Consider the following 17730-nt stretch of genomic DNA (forward strand, 5'->3'; position numbering starts at 1 on the left):
CCCTGGGCAAGGAGCCTAATGTAAATCGTGACCTATATTTCACTCATGCATATTGCATGTTGAACATACTGCAAGAAAGATTCCTGAATGTGGGGCAATGTGTCTGTGGTTTGGTTCTTTGGGCAGAAAAGATCTGCTCTAGTTATATTCATCAGCTTGATTTACTGCATAACATTACATGACAGCATTCTCTGCATGGGCTTCAGCAAATCTTTCTACCAGATTTCTTCATCCCAGAAATATTTCACAGCAGTGTCACAAGAAATCTATCACTAGGTTCCTGTCCAACTAGAAAAACAAAAGATGGTGAACAATATTCCAGAATTGTGCCCTTGTAAACATCAATATTCATTTCATCTCTCTGATCTCTATAGATTGCAGTGGTGTGTTTTTAGGCCCCTTCCACATAGCTGGATAAAAGCCCACATTATTGGCTTTGAACTGGAATATATGTCAGTGTGGACTCAGATAACCCAGTTCAAAGCAGATATTGTGGGAATTTCTGGGGCCCTTCTATACAGCCCTATATCCCAGAATATCAAGGCAGAAAATCCCACAATGTCTGCTTTGAACTGGGTTATTAAGCACTTGTATAAAAAAAAAACTGGGTTATCTGAGTCCACACTCAGATAATGTAGGATTTTCTGCCTTGATATTCTAGGATATAGGGCTGTCTTAATATTCTAGAATATAGGCCCCTGAGACATAGGTCTTTCTGGAAGGGCCCTTAGAAGCAAAGGAACAAGTTTAGCAAGATCTAGTACAGTTTGAATGAAATTGTACTATGATATATAACAAGAGGAGCTATCATTTATTACTGAAATAGATAGACCAAGATCCTGTTCAGCAGCCATGTGGCATAAGTCTATGTGGACACAGTTGGTGCTTAGTTGTACTGCTGGAGTGAATATTTAGACAACAGGAACCTAAAACCAAGGGTTCCTCCTTGTGTAATTGCTTACAATTAAAGACATGTCATAGTTCAGGTTAAAAATATATACAAACTTAGGAAAAAGCACAACTGCCTCCAAATCTGTGTGCTGTGTGCAGTTAATTGGAATAATATGTATCTCTTATATGGCCAGTTCTTCCTAACTTGCTTTTTTAACACCATTCTTTGACAACCTAGTGGCTGTCCATCAGCAGACTTTCTTTTCTTCTATAGTAAAGGAATTCTTTGCATGCATTAATAGTTGCTCATGCATAGATGGAACATTCATGTTGTTGCTCCCAATATACTTGGTGATAACAGTTTAAAAAGTTCTTTTTCTTTATATTTTTTCTTATCTAGTTTTTCTTAATAAAGCAACCTTGTTATTGATGAAAACCCATGCCAACTGCATGAAAACCTATTACCTACTTCATGTTTACTTTTCTTCTGTGTGAATGCATCCAGCTACCCATTAGTTGAATGCCTGAAAGGAACAAATAACTTCCTTTAAAAACCCCTCAAAAACAATTGTTGCTATTGTATTGTCGAAGGCTTTCATGGCCTGAATCACTGGGTTGTTGTAGGTTTTTCGGGTTGTATGGTCATGTTCTAGACCAGGGGTCTTCAAACTTTTTAAACAAAGGGTCAGGTCACAGTCCCTCAAACTGTTGGAGGGATTATAATTTGAAAAAAAAAAAGAATGAATTCCTTTGCACACTGCACATAACTTATTTGTAGTACAAAAAAACACTTAAAACAATGCAATAATTAAAATGAAAAACAATTTTAACATACATAAACTCACTAGCATTTCAATGGGAAGTGTGGGCCTGCTTTTGGCTGATGAGATAGAGTTGTTGTTGTGTGCTTTCAAGTTGTTTCAGACTTAGGTTGACCCTGAGTGAGGGCCAGGTAAATGACCTTGGAGGGCCGCATCCGGCCCTCGGGCCTTAGTTTGAGGACACCTGTTCTAGATGCATTCTCTCCTGACGTTTAACCTGCATATGTGGCAAGCATCCTCAGAGGTTATGAGGTTTGTTGGAAACTGGAAAACCTCTGAGGATGCTCGCCACAGATGCAGGCGAAACATCAGGAGAGAATGCTTCTTGAACATGGCCATACAACCCGAAAAGCCTACAATAACCCAGTGATTGATATTGATATTGCTATTGATACATATTATTGCAACATGCCATGCTCCTGCAAGGTAATCACGAATAGATCCAAGAGCAAGAGCTTTATGGAAATCTTTCTGTTGCTTCCACACTCTTTGTCCTCCTGAAATGCTGCTACTACTTCAAAATAAGCAATACTTTAAGACAGTGGTGCTCAACCTATGGGTCCCCAGGTGTTTTGGCCTACAAACTCCCAGAAATCCCAGCTAGTTTACCAGCTGTTAGGATTTCTGGGAGTTGAAGGCCAAAACATCTGGTTGGGAACCACTGCTTTAAGATAATACAGTCTTGACCACCCCTTCCGGATATTAGTTAAAGCATTTTTGATGCTAAAAACCACTTGGAGAAGGAGGCAGTTGGTTGTCTTAACCTGGCCAGGACATTTTATATTTGCCATTCTCTTGTTAATGCATCTATTCTACTGTTTTAAGTAATTGTAGATTGTATCTCAAAAGTTATTTAATCATAGATTTTATATGCTTACTTTTGATGGAAAATATATATATTTAAGGCTGCTTCTTAAGCCAGCCTCATGAAGGGCCCAGAACACGTAACCAAGTATAAAAGCTAAAATAAGCAATATCTTCAATATCTTCTAGGTCAGGCAGCTTTGAAACATTTTTAACGAGAATTACACACACAAAACCCCTGTCCTTTAGTGTGTTGCAGGTGCTATGTACATTACTGGATTTGCTGAATCTATCTCTGATCTCCTGAGCTTCAGCAACATTTGGGCAATAAGGGGCATCTCGCTTGCGGTCCTTCTGGGCTTGCTTGGGATCAACCTTGCGGGAGTGAAATGGATCATCCGCCTCCAGCTGCTGCTTCTCTTTCTGCTGGCTGTTTCCACTTTGGATTTTGTCATCGGATCCTTCACACATTTAGATCCAGGTAAACATTTTCTCAACCATCTTAGATTAGGAATTTCTATGTCTGCAACCAGAAAAAAAAATCTGAATCAATAAATTCCATGGGTTTTAATCCATGCATATGTTGATTACATTTGTGTATGGTAATATATACAGTGATAACTTTACATATGAGTTTAATTTGTTCAATGACTGAGCTCTTAACTCAAATTTCTCTTATGACAATTCAGAATTCCCCACTAAAATGAACTGAAATACTATTAACACCCCCCTCCCAACCCCCTAGATTGAAGGCAGGATGTTTATGGGTGCATATATTATACACACATATATATACATACACACATACATACATACCAGTATATATATATATATATATATATATATATATATATATGGCAGATTTATTTATTTATTTATGACATTTCTATCCCACCTTTCTCATGCCAGAGGGGACTCAAGGCGGCTTTACATACAGGCAACAATTCAATGCCTTAAAACACAATGTACACTTAAATAAATATTAAAATAGAATTTTAAAAGCACATTAAAACAATTAAACATTTAAAAACAATACATTCCACGAATCCATGAATGTAATGTGGGCTGTTCCAGTGGTTATTGCATATTGTTCCAAGTCTATATATTGTACAAGTTCTCTAAAAGCTTGGTCACAAAGCCACGTTTTCACTCTCTTGCGGAAGGTCAGGAGGGAGGAGGTTGATCTAATATCCTTGGGGAGGGGGTTCCACAGCCGAGGGGCCACCACTAAGAAGGCCATGTCTCTCGTCTCTGCCAATTGTGCCTGCGAGGGGGGGGGGGCGGGACCGAGAGTAGGGCTTCTCCAGATGATCTTAAACTCCGAGATTGAGCATTTCTTCTCCATAACTCTTGAATACTTCCAAGATGGTCCACACAGGTGACTAAGGTAGCAATATCTTTGCTTTCTGGTGGTTCAAGTGATACAAACTTTCTTTTTGTTCAAAATTATTAAAACTATAGTGTAGAAAAGTACTATAAGAAAAATAAGAAAATTACCTTCTCATATCTCTCTCTCTACACACACACTGAGAGACATACATACATACATGAGAAGGTACTGTTCTGCACTATAATTTTCATATAATATGAAGCATGAATGAATTTTGTATTTAGACTTGGATCTCATCTCCAGAATAGCTCATTATGTGCATATATGCCAATACAGATGTTCCAAAATCCTGCATGCCCAAATCCAGAACCCCTGCGTTCCTAAGCATTCTAGATAAGCGATACTAAATCTGCATTGTTATACCAGAAATCTGACTTCTTTTACTCTTTTTAGATCAGGGCTGAATGGTATAGGAAGTGGTGAAGGAATGTGGTGAGTTCTGGGTCAACAATAGAAAGCCAGGTCTTCCCCAGTCCTATTTCATTAATGCAGGTATCATAATTGCCACAGAAAAGGTTTTCTTGTATGCTGTATTTGGGGTGGTTACAATTTCTAATTAACACTCATATTAATAGGTTGTTGTAGGTTTTTCGGGCTGTATGGCAATGCTCTAGAAGCATTCTCTCCTGAGGTTTCGCCTGCAACCTCTGAGGATGCCTGCCATAGAGGCAGGCGAAATGTCAGGAGAGACTGCTTCTAGAACATGGTCATACAGCCCAAAAAAACCTACAACAACCCAGTGATTCTGGCCACGAAAGCCTCCGAAAATACTCATATTAATAGTCCTTTAAAAAAAATCTGCTGAGGCAGTAGCAGTGTTTTAGTCATTTAAAAGTTGCTTGCAGTGCGGTGCTCTACGTATCTGTTTAGGTGTCATCCCGTAGGATTTTTTCCAATGTAATTATTTATTAGGACTGCAGCCTTGATGGACTAATCTCCATTGTCCATGAAGTACTTCAACTCTGGTAATTATTACTGAGCTTGTTATGACTAAAACAATCTACTGGGTGTTGGAGGAATTTCAAAACAAAAGAAAGGAACCATATCATATTTGTTTTTGTGTACACCACCTTCTCCCTCAAGGTGGGACTTAGAAATAAACCAAATAAACCTTCTAAAATTACTTAATATTGTATATATTTAGCTGTAGCTGTGCTGACCTAATGCAAATGTGGTTGTGAGAATGTGTAATTTTATATATATATATATATATATATATATATATATATATATATATATAAAACACAGACACACACACACACACACACACACCTGTGTTATAACAATTGAAATGTTTGGGCTGTGTACCATGACTATCTTTTCAAGCATACATGAAGTTCAAGAGAGGCTGGCTCTTTTAAACAGCAGCCTTATAAACATTTCCTTGTTTCTGCTTTTGAGCAGCAATTGAAAGTGCTTAACAAAGCAATTGGTTAGATTAATTAATTAAATTAAAATGCTGGTTTAAGAGGTGACTTCATTAAAGCAATCATTCCCTTCTAGAGCTTTTTATCTCCAGTGATGATCAATGGAATCAAGTCCACCTTTACTTAATTCCAAATTGCCAACATTAGTTTATATTCCCTTTTCTTGTCATTTCAGTTTAACATTTTGAAGAGTTAATCTGGTTTTAGAGAATTTTCAGTTATTTCTATTCATTGTGTTAATTTTCACAAAGAGTTCACAAATGTGAGAGACATGTCAAACAATGTTTTAGGGTTCATTTATGGGGAGAAAAGACGCATGGTAAATAGATGCCAAAACTGGGTTCCTGTGAGTTTTCTGGGCTGTATGGCCATGTTTCAGATGCATTCTCTCCTGACGTTTCACTCACATCTATGGCAGGCATCCTCAGAGGTTGTGAGGTCTGTTAGAAACTAGGCAAGGGAGGTTTATATATCTGTGGAATAATGTCCAGGGTGGGAGAAAGAACTTCTGTCTGCTTGAAGCAAGTGTGAATGTTGGAATGGCCACCTTGATTAGCTTTTAATGGCCTTGCAGCTTCAAAGCCTGGCTGCTTTCTGCCTGGGGGAATCCTTTTGTTGGGAGGTGTTAGCTGGCCCTGATTGTTTCCTCTCTGGAATTCCTGTTTTTAAATGTTCCTCTTTATTTGCTGTCCTGATTTTAGCGTTTTTTAAAACTGGTAGCCAGAGTTTATTCATTTTCATGGTTTCCTCCTCTCTGTTGAAACTGTCCATATGCTTGTGGATTTCAATGGCTTCTCTGTGTAGCTTGACATGGTGGTTGTTAGAGTGATCCAGCATATGCTGTGTCCAGGTTGGTTCATCAGGTGCTCTGCTAGGCTGACTTCTCTGGTTGAATTTGTCTGCAGTGCCTTTCATGTTCCTTGATTCATGTTTGGGCAATGCTGCGTTTGGTGGTCCCTATGTAGACTTGTCCACAGCTGCATGGTTTATGGTAGACTCCTGCAGAGGTGAGAGGATCCCTCTTGTCCTTTGCTGAACGTAGTATTTATTGGATTTTCTTGGTGCATAGGGAGGCTGATGAAGAAACACAACCTATAGACCATAGGTTGTGTTTCTTCATCAGCCTCCCTATGCAGTCAGTGGTTCCCTTGATGTATGGTAAGAACATATGGTGTAGATGCCAAAACCTTTTTAAAAAGGAGATACCCAGAGATTATGGCATACCCAAAATTACAAACAAACAAATCAATCTTATTTTAAATTTGTACTGAGAAATGATAACTGTATAGATCAGTTTTCAGGTGAAAGAAGAATCAGTCACTGAGTGAAACAGTGAATCATCTGGAACATATTCATCTATTTTTAGAAGTTTTAGTTTTACAGGACCAGTCTATACATATTGACATCTGACTCATATTTCCCAGTTCCTCTAAGGGGGAATGGGGAAGCATCACTCCCACTGTCCTTATCCCCACATAACACACATATATGTTATCTCTAGGTTATCTCTAGGCAGATATGAAAGGGGAGCTTGAAGAGGGATCATTGGTGCTTCCAAGCAGGCCAGAGGGGATGTGATCATCATGGTTAGTTTGGACCTTATTGCCAACTGAAGTTTGCCCATGCCTGCAAACTTTGCAGCCCATCTTTGCATTTATTGGATACAAAGCCGTTTGAACCCATTTGTTATATTTCCTTAGGGGTGCATGGACACTGTCGAATGAATGCAGTTTGACATCACTTTAACTGTCATGGCTCAGTGCTATGCAATCCTGGAATCTATAGTTAGTTTGTCAAGACATCTATACTCTTTGGCAGAGAAGGCAAAATACACTGAAAGACTACAACTCCCGTGATTCCATAACATTGAGCGACGGCGGTTAAAGTAGTGTCAAAATGCAGTCAAAATACAGTGTAGAGCAGTGGTTCCCAACCTGTGCTCCGTGGGCCACCAGTGGTCTGCAAGAATGAAAATATGGTCCATGGCATCACTGTTACTACACCATTGCAATGAGAGCAACTGGTTTCGTGAAATTGAGCAATTGCAAACCGTGCCAACAAAGAGAAAAATAGGACAAGTGCAAAGAAGCCAGAATGGATGTCCAAAGAACTCCTAACTGTGCTAAGACACAAAAGAGACATGCACAAGAAGTGGAAAAAGGGAGAAATCACCAAAGAAGAATTCAAACAAATAGCCAACACCTGTAGGGAAAAGGTCCGCAAGGCTAAAGCACAAAATGAGCTCAGGCTTGCCAGGGACGTTAAAAACAACAAAAAGGGCTTCTTTTCTTATGTCAGTAGAAAAAGGAAAAACAAGGGGGCGATAGGGCTTGGAGAGCTGGGTTTGCCTCTGCCTGGTATGGTATAGTCCTGTATAGTTCTACTCAGGACTTAGACTTATTGATAAATGTGTATGGCATTGCAGCCTGGAAGCAATGTGTTAATTTGCCTTTAAAACCGCACTCCCAGCACTAACAAAACTGAAACAGCTCTACATGTTTCTTATGGATTACTATTTGGAATGAAGAGAAATCAAACCCATTTGTGCAGCTGGTGTTCCATTTTAAAAATAACATCTTGAAATTTGTTATGTTGAGCAAAGTGTGGGGTGAGATGATGCTTATCATCATGGAAGTATTCCTTGGAAGACACTGTTAAATTGAAATTCATAAAAGTAAATGTAGTTACAGAACTTAACAGAAGGTGTCACCTTATATTCAGTTTTGTTGTGTCACAATACTTGGGCTGAAATATATTTTTCCCTTTTAGTTCTTTTTACAGACTTTATATGTAAAGTGTATGCCGAAATTAAAAATGTAAGAGTCAGGACAGGAAGATGGCTCACCTTTCAAACATTGGAATATGCTTTTGCAAAGATGTTTAATGTGATTTGAATAGAAATGTTAACCAATAATGCATCAGAGAGAAGAGTTTTAAAATTGCTTAGTGGCATGTTTGCAGTGAGTAAGACTGCTAGCATTACTACTTATTGAGGTTACCATCTGGAGTGTGCTTACTGGAAATTAAGTCCTACTGAGCCGAGGACGAGAGATTTTTTGATGAGATAGGCACGCTTTTGGGATGCTTGCATAGAATAATTGAATCTTACAGTTGGCCAAGGACCACAAAGACTAGCCAAGGACCACTAGTCTAGCGTTGCTCAGCCTGGGGGCTGGGACCCTTGGGGGAGTCACAAGGGGTGTCAGAGTAGTCGCCAAAGGCAATCAGAAAACACAGTATTTTCTGTTGGTCACGGGGGTTCTGTGTTTGAAGTTTGACCCAATTCTATCGTTGCTGGGGTTCAGAATGCTCTTTGATTGTAGGTGAACTATAAATCCCAGCAACTACAACTCCCAAAGGACAAAATCAACCCCCCTCCCCAACCTTATTCAAATTTGAGCGTATTGGGTATTTGTGCCAAAGTTGGTCCAGTGAATGAATATACATCCTGCCTATCAGATATTTACATTATGATTCATTACAGTAGCAAAATTATAGTTATGAAGTGGGAAGAAAAATAATTTTATGGTTGAAGGTCACCACAACATGAGGAAATGTATTAAGAGGTCACGGCATTAGGAAGGTTGAGAAACACTGATCTAGTCCAACCTTTTGCTCTTTAAATAGTGGTTCAATCCTAATGCTAAAGGAGAGGCACTCTGAGCATTCATATGTTTAGTTCATACTGATTTGTTACCATTAATAACAATTTCTGAACTGGGACTCACTCCTACAGCCTCCCCCCCCCCCCCAAATGGCTCATTATTGAACTTGCAAAGTGATAATGAAGGAACCTAAAATGGTCTCTGAATATTTCCACAGCAACAGATTGTAAGGACATGTTGATTTTCTTTCAGGGACTATTGAGAAATTGCAAAAATGTCTGATAAAGCAGAAGTTTTGAGTATTTCCAGGGTCTGTTGCTTGAGTCCGCGTTTCCTCTTCTTTATGCAATCAAGTTTGCTGCTTGAGCCATAATATCTCTATTCTTAAGGTGTCAAATTAAAGACACCTTAAGAATGCCTTCAGCAATGAGCTCTCAGTAAGAGAACTTTTGGGTCCCTTTAAAAATAATGCCCCAAAGTTTCTTTAGCTAGAAACAAAAGGAACAGAGGCCAATCCATCCAGAAATTAAAGGTTCCAATGATGGAGAAATATCATGGAAAACATAAGGAGAAAGGCACACACATACACATGTGTTATTTATGTAGTTATTTGCATCAGAACTGTGTACTTGCAAAGGTTGAAAAATTATACCTCTTTATGTTAAAGTGACTCCAGAATAAAACAAAGAGTTCATTTGAATTAGTAGTCAGGCATAATCTGAGGGCCCTTCCAGACAGGCACTATATCCCAGGATCCTATCCCAGGCTTTCTCCTTTAAATCTGATTAGATGAATTCCCACTGCCAGATAATCTGGGATAAACAGAAAACCTGGGATTATATCCTGGGATATAGAACTTGTCTGGAAGGACCCTAAGATCCATATACTTGGGCTCTAATAAGTTTTTTCCCTAGTGTTTTGATGTGTAAGGACATATTTGGAGCCTACATTGTTCATATTTTCAATGTGCTATATTTTATATTATTCTGTAGAGCCACAGGTGTGCTCCAGTTTCTGCTTTACCACTTCAACCAGGAAAGAAGCTATTAACGAATACCTCCGTATAAAAGTTACATTGCTCAATTAAAATGTCAGTCCAGGTTTATGAGGGAATGCTGAAATTTATATGTTAGCCAAAGACAATATGTTTGTTTATCACAATGAGCCACTTAAAAACCAGACATTTTAATTCACCTTTGCTGAAAAGTCATGGTTTGTTCAGCACGCTAAAATCGCATTATGAACTCATGGTTATTTGGTGACTTAGAAATAATAATAATAATAATAATAATAATAATAATAATAATTTACAAATTCTGGTTTTTTAAGCTATGGCTTGTAATAGTAGTAGTAGTAATAATAACAACAACAATAACAACAACATTTTATTTATATTCTCCCCTTCTCCCCATAGGGACTCAGAGCAGATTACAATTTAAACAGATACTGGCAAACATTCAGCGCCTTGTTACAATACAATGAGACACACAAACACAAACAAAAGCAAAGGCTTCTCCTTTCATTTTGAACTGCTAGGTTGGCAGGAGCTGGGCTAACAGCAGGAGCTTACTGCTGTCCCGCAGATTCAAACTGCTAACTTTCAGGTCCAGCAGTTCAGCAACCAAAGGGTTTATTTAATCCATTGTGCTACCACGGCCCTTCTTGTGACATCTGAACCTGCAACTCTGGCTTGTCTCCAGCTGATTTCCTCAAATAGCTGCCCACTTAACAAATAGAAGCTGACAAAAAGTGTAGGAAGAGAGGAAAAATTCCAAATTGGGAAGACAAGCCATTCTGTCTGATTAATAGCCATGCCAGTCTAGGCTTAAGTAACAAAGCAAAGTTAGCACAAACCATATCTTATATATGTGATAAGATCCATACCGTTATTTGATATGTGTTTTTAGAAATGTTTTCTTTGCTTGAAGTAACCTTTTCATGAGAGATATGTTTTCTAGATTATGCACAAATCAGGTTTAAATTACCTAAAGGCACTTAATTCTATCTAATCTTGGAAGCTAAGCTGGCTCAGTCCTGATTAATACTTTGATGGGAGATCACCAGCAAATACCAAGTGTTGTTTCAGAGGGAAAGAAGTAGTAAAACCACTCATTTCCTAAGAAAATCCAGTTAAATTAATGATGTTGCCATTTATCAACAAATGGCAATGATATTCCCCATAGTAACCTATGGATGTGAGAGCTGGACCATAAGAAAGGCTGAGCGAAGGAAGATAGACACTTTTGACCTGTGGTGCTGGAGGAAAGTTCTGAGAGTGCCTTGGACCACGAGAAGATCAAATCAGTCCACACTCCTGGAAATAATGCCGGCTGCTCACTGGAGGGAAGGATGTTAGAGGCAAAGATGACGTACTTTGGCCACATCATGAGAAGACATTGGAGAAGAGAATGATGCTGGGGAAAATGGAAGGAAAAAGGAAGAGGGGCTGACCAAGGGCAAGATGGATGGATGGTATCTTTGACGTGACTGGCTTGACTTTGAAGGAATTGGGGGTGGCCACAGCTGACAGGGAGCTCTGGCGTGGGCTGGTCCTTGAGGTCACAAAGAGTTGGAAGCAACTGAAAGAATAAATAACAACAACTTGAAAACATATACTCGCATTCATAAACAACTTACGTTGGAAATCTTGCATTATCACACTTATTCCCGGGGAGGTATTTAAACCTTGTTTATTAACACAAGAAGGGCTCTCCATGGGTGTATTTGAAAAGATCAGGAACTCCGATTAGCACAATGAGTTAAACCCTTGTTCTGGCAGGACTGCTGGCTGAAAGGTCGGTGGTTCAAATCTGGGAAGTGGGGAGAGCTCCTGTCTGTCATCTCCAGCTTCTCAAGCAGTGACATGAGATAGGCCTCCCATGTGGTAAAACATTCGGTTGTCCCCTGGGCAATGTCCTTGCAGGCAGCCAATTCTCTCACACCAGAAGTGACTTGCAGTTTCTCAAATCACTCCTGACATGATTTTTTTTGAATGTGCAATATTTTTAAGCAGCTGGAATTGTGAGGATATAAGAAAAGGTGGTATAAATATTTTTAAAAGGAAGTCAAACCTTTCTGCAAATACAAGTGGTCAATAAATTATAAAAGTAGGAGAAGAAACTTCAGCTGTGCAAAAGAGGATTTTCTGTCTGGCTTCCAAATGGAAATAATTTCTGTCCAGCCTCAGTATCAGTTGTTTGTTGCTTCCCCACTTTAAGTTTTCTTGGATAGAATCCACAACCAGTAGTTTACCGCTGTCATTTTCCAGACAAATCTTTCCTAGCACAGAAAGGTTTCCAAGGAGCTTTGAAAAAGTTGAATGTGCAGTCACATAACTGGGAATAATTTAAATGAATACAGTTAAGAAGCTTTTAAAAAAAAGTCTAATGGGAGGAATAATCCTTGTAAACACATAAAACAATTAAATTGGATGCAGACACTTTTCAAATGATGAGTCTGGTCTAACTATGCAATCTCTGGTGACCTGGTGTTCATTCGTTCAGTCGTCTCCGACTCTTCGTGACCTCGTGGACCAGCCCACGCCAGAGCTCCCTGTCGGCCGTCACCACCCCCAGCTCTTTCAAGGTCAGTCCAGTCGCTTCAAGGATGCCATCCATCCATCTTGCCCTAGGTCGGCCCCTCTTCCTTTTGCCTTCCACTTTCCCCAGCATAATTGTTTTCTCTAGGCTTTGCTGTCTCCTCATGATGTGGCCAAAGTACTTCAACTTTGTCTCTAGTATCCTTCCTTCCAGTGAGCAGCCGGGCTTTATTTCCTGGAGGATGGACTGGTTGGATCTTCTCGCAGTCCAAGGCACTCTCAGCACTTTCCTCCAGCACCACAGCTCAAAAGCATCGATCTTCCTTCGCTCAGCCTTCCCTATGGTCCAGCTCTCACATCCGTATGTTACTACAGGGAATACCATGGCTTGGACTAGGCGGATCTTTGTTGCCAGTCTGATGTCTCTACTCTTTACTATTTTATCGAGACTGGACATTGCTCTCCTCCCAAGAAGTAAGCGTCTTCTGATTTCCTGGCCACAGTCTGCATCTGCAGTAATCTTTGCACCTAGAAATACAAAGTCTGTCACGGCCTCCACATTTTCTCCCTCTATTTTCCAGTTGTCAATCATTCTTGTTGCCATAATCTTGGTTTTTTTGACGTTCAGCTGCAACCCGGCTTTTGCGGGTGACCTGGTATCTAGCAATAATTTCTTGTGATACATCTTATAACAGGAGTACAGGATTTATCTCCACGAGCAATGCTGATTAATAAAACTACAGTAGTCTTTGGATATAATAAAACCATTTATAACCATGTTACTGAAATATAAATGTATTTGAGGATTTTTTTGTGTGCTGGAGTACTATTCTTCCACATAATAGTCCTCTCATATTCCAGGGCTTTTCTTTTTCATTGAATTGCATACACACACAAACATCCAAACTTGTGTACATCCTCCTTGTCACTCTCAAATGAGATCTGCTACGTGAGTCTGCTTGGGTGGAGTTTCCTTGCTGTATCATTCCCATTTCCCCAAACACACACACACCAATATTATCCCAGGGTTCAGTCACTTCCTTCCTCTTGTTGATTTTATTTTTAGAATTTAAAGGCAGAAACACATTTTACATTTTACAAAGTTTTCCCCATCATGAGCTTCCTATCTTCCTACATAAATCGTACTGTAAAAGAATCATATGTTTATAATAAATCTGTACAGCCGGTGCTGAAAAAGGATTTTGTTATTGCATCAAGCAAGTTGGAACGGCTGCATATCTCCATAGAATCCAAATTTCTGTTGTCTTGGACCTTTGAACCAATCCCCTAGGAATTGTAGCAGGGATGAGATCAGGAATGAGTCTCAAATTGATTAATTTCCTATCCCAATTTCCTATACATATGAGAGAGAAAAAGAACAATCAAATCCATGGATCTCCCAGTGAAATTAAACCTTCTAGACTTTTTAAGGTTTTAAATGTAATATCTAGCAAGCCTCCCACAGGATGGTAAAACACCAGGTGTCCCCTGGGCAACGTCCTTTCAGATGGCCAATTCTCTCACATCAGAAGTGACTTTCAGTTTCTCAAGTAGTTCCTGACTCAGAAAAAAATCTATCCATTGCATGGGGGCCAGGAATGGGGGAAACAACACATGCACTTGAAGTGGTTGTAATGCTGAAATAAGGAGTGTCATTCGTATAGGACAGCCAGATAGACTTGGAGTAGTACTGAGATTGTAGTTGTTCACAAATTCAATTACGAATGTATTCATGTTTCTTGTGGTAAAGTGCATACAATTCCCCTTTTTTGTGGGAGATTAGGATTTATGATTTGTCTCCCAAAAGAAGCATGGGAGTAAGGACCTCTTGGTATTTGTTATTGGATGGATGATCCAAATGAGGTTTGATACTTAAATGGTTACTTCCTAGGAAAATGAGTTGGTTTTTAATTAAAATTCAAGAATCTCTATAAATTTTTGATACAAGGATGGGCTAAGTGCATCCCATAGTCTTCCCATACCCCATAAGTATTTTTTGTTGTTGTTGCTGTGATTAGGGTTAGCAGTTGTCCTATCTGAGTAAAAAGCTTTTCCTTTTATATCGACTGAATGAGTCTGTGGGTTCTTCATAAAGAAAGAGATTTGTCTGCCATGAATTTATGAATGTGGACAGTATGTTACTTTTACATTGAAATATATGTTTAAATTAAATTAAATCAATGTTTTCACTTGGTATTTTGGTAGAACACCAACCTGTTATGATCTACTTCCTGAGTGTCAATCCTGTATGTCATGAATTTTGATTTTTCCTTATTGCTGTTTCGAAAACCTAGCAGAACTCGCTATGATTCTCTGGTTCTGTGCTCTGTCTGTTTGTCTCTCTTCAAATCAATTAGTTAACAAATTAATGGGTGACTCACAAAAATGTATATTTCTGTTCCTGGAAGTATCTAGAAACAAGCATTTTTCCTTTTAACAAGTTGTACCCAATCCCTCTCCCAAGAAATATACAAGAAAAATCATGGAAGTGGATTTTCAATAACTTTTAGGATTTTGTCAACATTTTATTTTGAGACTTTTTATAGCACATGGGGCATAGTATTGCCTTCCAGGCTCGTTTTTGTGTGTGTGTGTCAGGAGCAACTTGAGAAACTGCAAGTCGTTTCTGGTGTGAGAGAATGGCCGTCTGCAAGGACTGTCACCTTGTCGTGGTGAGGGGGCTTGCGCGTTCCGATGAACCTGTAGGCACAACAACTGGAGTCGTGCACTCCCAGGAGTGGCCGCAGGAGAGGTTCCAGACCAAGCACAGTCCGAAGACCCAAAGACCTCAACGGCGGAGCAGGCGGAGGATAACATGGCACATGTTACAACGGCTGCGAAGGCGGAAGAAGGCTGCAACAGACTGAGAAGCCACGGTCATTGTGTTAAACTACATTACCAGTGGAACCTCACTCTGTGAAGTCTGTGTGTTGATCAGTTGTGCACTGACCTCCACACATTAAAAAAACCCACGCACAGGCGTCTTCCAAAGAAAATAAAAAGAAACCAACCAAAGTCCCATGGCGATCAGCGAGTGGCGACGGGGGCAAGACTGTGAAATCTGGAAGCCCCTAGTCACAGACTGGCACATGGGCGGTGGGTACGGACTCAGTCGTTCTACCTCAAGGTCCGAGGCAGTTGAGTAGTTCGGCAGCTGTATCCGCGACTGAGCAGCCCTTTTGAGGACCCACTCTGCTCACCCCACATGGGGAGGGGGCTAGAAAAGGTGCCCTAAACATAGTCTGCCTCACTTATCCCTGACTGGACTGCCGCGTCCAGTGGGGTCACCACCCTGCGGCCAAAAAAGAAAAATGAACTTCGGTACATGGAACGTACGGACTCTGATGGACAACAGTGGCAGTGAACGCCCCGAACGCAGAACTGCCATCATTGCAAGGGAGCTGGGACGCTTCAACATCGACATAGCAGCCCTTCAGGAGACCCGGAGAGCAGGAGAGGGACAGCTGAAGGAAGAAAAAGGAGGGTACACCTTCTTCTGGAAGGGACTGCCCGAAAAAGACCAAAGAATGCACGGAGTTGGCTTCGCTATAAGAAATGATCTGATGAAACATCTGTCCGAAGCACCCACTGGCATCAACGAACGACTCTCAACCCTCCGAATCGATCTTGCCAAAAACCAACGGGCAACCATCATAAGTGCCTATGCACCAACACTAGATGCTGACAAAGACATCAAGGAGAAATTCTACTGTCAGCTGGACACTGTCCTATCGGGGATACCTAAGGAGGACAAAATCATCCTCCTGGGGGACTTCAATGCAAGAGTCGGGCGAGACTTCGACCTGTGGCCAGGGACCATCGGAAAAGACGGGGTTGGAAACAGCAACTCAAATGGCATCCTGCTTCTCACCAAATGTGCGGAGCACAATCTTGTCATCACCAACACGCTCTTCCGCCAGAAAAACAAGTTCAAGACATCATGGAAGCACCCCCGGTCAAAGCATTGGCACCTCTTAGACTATGTAATCACACGCGCCAGAGACCGCCGTGACATGCTCCTCACAAGAGCCATGACAGGTGCTGACGACTGCTGGACTGACCACAGGCTAATTCGATCCTCGATGGCTATCAAGATCGCTCCCAAGCGCAGACTCCAAGGAAGGAAGACAAGGCGCAAAATGAACACCCAAGCCCTTCAGGAGCCCTCCAGACGAGCCCATCTCCAAACAGCACTCAAGAACCATCTACCCACAGTACACCCCGAAAATGTTGAGGAACATTGGAACAAACTGAAGACCTCCATCATACAAGCCTGCGAAGAAACTATTGGATACCAAGCCAAGAAACATCAAGATTGGTTTGATGAAAATGACATCGAGATCCAACAGCTAATTGACAAGAAAAGGAAAGCCTTCCAAGCATGGCAGAGAGACATCAACTGTGCTGCTAAGAAAAAGATCTATGCCAGTGCAAAAGCTGAGGTCCAAAGAAGGACAAGAGAGCTCAAGAACATCTGGTGGACAAAGAAGGCCGAAGAAATCCAACACCTGGCAGATACCCATAATGCTCAGGGATTTTTCAAAGCCACAAAGGTCATCTACGGACCAAGAAACCATGGCATACAGCCTCTACGCTCATCAGATGGAACCAAACTCCTGAAGGACCAAAACTCAATTGCACTACGTTGGAAGGAACACTACCAAAGCCTTCTGAACCGCAGCTCCAATGTGGCTGAAGAGGTCCTCTCACAAATCCCACAACAAACCAGGGATGAGCTTGCAGCACTGCCCAGTTTGGAAGAAGTCAGCAATGCCATCAGCCAACAGAAGAATAACAAAGCCAGTGGACCAGATGGGATCCCTGCTGAAATCTTTAAAGAGGGAGGACCTGAGCTGACACACCAACTCCACCAGCTCATAGAAAAAGTGTGGGTGACCGAGAAAATCCCAGCAGATTTCAAGGACGCCACCATCATCACCCTCTTCAAAAAAGGGGAAAGAACAGACTGCGGAAACTATCGAGGTATCTCCCTTCTAACCTCCGCTGGGAAAATCCTTGCAAGAATCCTTGCAAAACCGCCTTCTGCCCCTCTCAGAAGACACCCTCCCAGAATCCCAGAATGGCTTCCACCCCTCCAGAGGAACCGTGGACATGATCTTCACTGCACGACAGCTCCAAGAAAAATGCAGGGAACAAAACCAACCTCTGTACATGGCATTCATCGACCTTGCAAAGGCATTCGACACAGTGAATCGCAGCGCTCTCTGGAACATCCTCCACAAAATCGGGTGCC

At 40.9% G+C, this 17730-nt stretch overlaps 1 protein-coding gene across 1 annotated transcript in view; it reads left to right on the forward strand.

The window, feature by feature from the left end:
• Window positions 1-17730, forward strand: part of SLC12A8 (solute carrier family 12 member 8) — an 84049-nt gene that overhangs the window by 17431 nt on the left and 48888 nt on the right. Inside the window, exon 5 of the mRNA XM_060775083.2 lies at window positions 2766-2997. Within this exon, the coding sequence (XP_060631066.2) occupies window positions 2766-2997 (232 nt within the window). The remainder of the gene's footprint in view (window positions 1-2765; window positions 2998-17730) is intronic.

This window comes from Anolis sagrei, chromosome 1 (assembly GCF_037176765.1).
Source record: "Anolis sagrei isolate rAnoSag1 chromosome 1, rAnoSag1.mat, whole genome shotgun sequence".
Taxonomy (NCBI): domain Eukaryota; kingdom Metazoa; phylum Chordata; class Lepidosauria; order Squamata; family Dactyloidae; genus Anolis; species Anolis sagrei.